The sequence below is a fragment of the Octopus bimaculoides genome, chromosome 9 (assembly GCF_001194135.2).
Source record: "Octopus bimaculoides isolate UCB-OBI-ISO-001 chromosome 9, ASM119413v2, whole genome shotgun sequence".
Taxonomy (NCBI): domain Eukaryota; kingdom Metazoa; phylum Mollusca; class Cephalopoda; order Octopoda; family Octopodidae; genus Octopus; species Octopus bimaculoides.
The window spans coordinates 41,594,990-41,598,619 of NC_068989.1; the positions used below are offsets into that span (position 1 = coordinate 41,594,990).

At 36.6% G+C, this 3,630-nt stretch overlaps 1 protein-coding gene across 1 annotated transcript in view; it reads left to right on the top strand.

Annotated features, from left to right (window-relative positions):
* Positions 1–3,314, top strand: part of LOC106872556 (UV excision repair protein RAD23 homolog B) — an 82,667-nt gene extending 79,353 nt beyond the window's left edge. The window contains exons 9-10 of the mRNA XM_014919583.2: positions 8–108; positions 3,132–3,314. Coding sequence (XP_014775069.1) covers positions 8–108; positions 3,132–3,257 — 227 coding nt within the window. The 3' untranslated portion in view covers positions 3,258–3,314. The remainder of the gene's footprint in view (positions 1–7; positions 109–3,131) is intronic.
* The last annotated feature ends 316 nt before the right edge of the window (positions 3,315–3,630 follow it).

Consider the following 3,630-nt stretch of genomic DNA (forward strand, 5'->3'; position numbering starts at 1 on the left):
GGCGGAGGTGGTGGTGGTGGTAGTAACACTGCTGGAGGCCAGGGTTTACAGATTGGCCCTGGAGCATTTATTCAAGTTACCCCTCAGGAAAAAGATGCAATTGAAAGTGTAAGTAGTAATATTTCTGTTATGTTGAAATGATTTACGAGAAGGAAAGCAATGATTTATTGGCTGTTTATCTCCTTGTAATGTTCCATCCATCTTTGTTCTCTATTCTTCGTTGTGTCATTAGGGTAAGGTCCTATCAGAAGCAACTGTTACTAGACTTTACAGCTGGATTCCCAAGCATGACCAAATATTATCCAGTCGTCTCCTTCTTGGTCCACCTCTAGGCCTCCTGAGAGTTGGTTTAGCTTGAAGAATCTGTCTTTTGATTCTTTCCTGTGACATCGTAATCACATGTCCATGGTACCAGGGATGTGATCTTTCAATCTAGAGAAGTAGCAGTTCAACTTGGAGAGACCTCCTTGATTATCTGAACTACATACCCCATCGAGTAACATTACTCTTGAGATCCTGCTGAGGAACTCTTTTTCAGCCTCTTGTATTTGTTTGTAATGTTATTTTAATTGCTTCTGGAGATAGCTGCCAAATTTCCTTTGGCTTGTTGGTGATTATTTTGAGAAAAGAAAAGTATATTCAACGGTATTGTTCGAAATAGACAAGCTGTGATGATCATGTGTTGAACTGCCTTTGATCATGGGTTTCTCTTATCAAAGCTAACTAAGGGCTTGACAACAGCAATATTAATTATATATATATTTCATTGGACTTATGTATTTTCTTTTGGTCCAGGTAGAGTTATAGTTCTAAGAGAGTGTTAGCATATCTAATTTATGGTACCACTAGTTAATGACTAGTATCTTGAAACCTGTTTTGGCTTTGTTGTTTGTCTGATCTCATCTGTGAAGAATTCACTAGCTATTTATTTCTAAGTAAATTAGAACTGTTTTAAGCAGATCTAATGGTCCTATCTAACATTGTAGAGAAGCAAAATGCTTGAGTGACTCTACCAATTCACTGTTTCACTGATGTGTAATTGTATATATTTACTTAATTGCTATATAAAAAAAAGGAAAACTCCAGACACAGATGTAGTTTGATAGGTGTTGGCATGGCTGTGTGATTAGAAATTTGATTCCTAACCACATAGTTTTGGGTTTCAGTCCCACTGTGTGGTGCCTTGAGCAAGTATCTTCCATGATAGTCCTGGGCTGACTAAAGCAGAGTGAATATATTTGGTAGATGAAAACTGAAAGAAGCTAGTCTTGTGTGTGTGTGTATGTTTGTCTCCTTGTCTTGACATTGTGTGAAGACTGAAATTGAATGTCGTGGAGGAAATGACAAAAGAATGCAACAAGTGTCAGGATGCTGAGCTTGAGAAATGATTGTCACTGTCATGCTACCAGTATCATTCATTTCTGATATACTGCAAAAGCATGTCTAACAACAGTGAAATATTACCCTTGCTTCGAAACAGATGATAGTTGGTGACATGAAGGGCATCCGGCCATAGAAAAACTGCCTCAGTAAAAACGATGATGATTAGACTTAAGTTGTTCAGGGAAGAATTTCTCTCAGATATCACTCTTTACATCAGTATACTGCCTTGTAAGATTATCTCCCTTTATTCCTCGGTTGCATATTACTCATATTTCATCAATATTACTGAAGATACAATGATGGCGTATCATAGGTTGTTCAACCAATTAGATGAATTTTGGCTGGATCTGCTTACATTTTTAATGATTTCAGAGAAGTCATTAACCTCACACCTTTATATTTTCCATCATTGAAATTGAGTGTGCAAATATATATATATCATCGTCGTCATTTAGCATCCGTTTTCCATGCTGACGTGGGTTTGACTGGAACTGGTAGGCTGTAGGGCTATACCAGACTCATCTGATTTTAGCTTGGTTTCTTCAGCTGAGTGTCTTTCCTAATGCCAATCACTCCAGGAGCATAGTGGGTGCCTTTTACGTGTCATAGCTGCTTTGTATATATGTAAGTCAGTTTAACATGTGAACTAGGGTTACAAAAGTGTGTTGAAAAAAATCATCTCACTCTTTTAAGTAGTTTGTAATATGATTACAAGGTCTGATCAAAAAGTATCAGGACTGTTGCTATGGTAACGGAGCCAAAGTATGCAGAGCGATGCTGCACAGATTGACACACTAGATGATAATGTTCTCGCTCACTTTCATTGTTTATAGCAATGCTTGGAAGTGAAGTGTGTAGAGTGTAGTCATCTCAAAAAGATTGGATTTTAACTGCTCAGGATTTTTGTGATTGTATCAAGGATGACAAATAAAAAGAAACTTTTTGCAAATGGTCATAACAGGTGATGTATCATGTATCGATGGCTCTGACCCCAAAGGCAAAAATTAAATCCCACTTGAAAACAAGATTTCTAGTTGTTCAGTAAATTCAAGAGAATTCAATGAGGCAGCTGCTTGCTATCCCAAAACAGGAGTTTCAGGAATGTTTCCTTCAATGGAAATGACGCTGGATAAAGTGTGTGGTTTTAGAAGGGGACTACTTTGAAGGAGATTAAATATGTGCTATAGCACCGGTCCCAATATTTTTTGATCAGACCTTGTATGTCTTAGCCATAAATAGCACCTGTGCTTTTGTGTCCCATATACACTAGCACTCGGTGAACCATACATTGACTTTTTTTTTTTAAGAGTTAAAAGCTCCCATTATACTGTTTTTCACACTTGCAGAGATGGCTAAGAATTTTGCTTTGCTTTGTGACCCACATGGTTTTGGGTTCAATACCTTATGAGTGGATTTGGTAGATGGAAATTGTGGAAGCTCATTACATGTGTGGATGTGTGTGAGTGTATTTGTGTTTTACCTCACCACTTGACAACTGGTATGGGGTTGTTTTTGTTGCAGTGACTTAGCAGTTTGGCAAAGCAAGTGACCAACAGAATGTGCCAGACTTAAAATTTGTACTAGGATCAATTGTTTGACTAACTAGCATGTAAAAATAAATATGCATATACTTATATGAGTGGGTAGTATAAAATCTGAAGAAATTTGTTACATGTACCAATCTTGTGATGTTAGTTCTTTTCCAGTGTTGTTTTATTACATCATGTTTTTTTTTTTCTTTGGAACAGTTGAAAGCTTTAGGATTTCCTGAAGGAATGTGTATTCAAGCTTATTTTGCCTGTGAGAAGAACGAAGAGCTGGCTGCTAATTTTCTCTTGTCCCAAAATTTTGAGGAAGACGAGCAACAAAGTTGATCTAGATGTTGATAATGGACAATGACAATTGCTGCCCTCTTCACAGATTCCTACTGATGTATTCTGCTATGTATATCTATATAAATATGTATACATATATATCCTTCTCCTGATGCTGGGATGCCAATCCTGCATCAGTGCAGTTTGATAGGGGGAGGGGAGTGAGCAGCCTGTCTAATTACTGGCTGCCCGCTCGTCCTTTTTTATGGCATCTTTTGTCAACTATTCAAATTTCTAAAGCAGTTTCAAAGGAAATTAAATATGCAGTATATATATATATATATATATATATATATGTATATACATATATATATATATATGTGTGTGTGTGTGTATATATATGTATGTATATATATATATATATATATATATA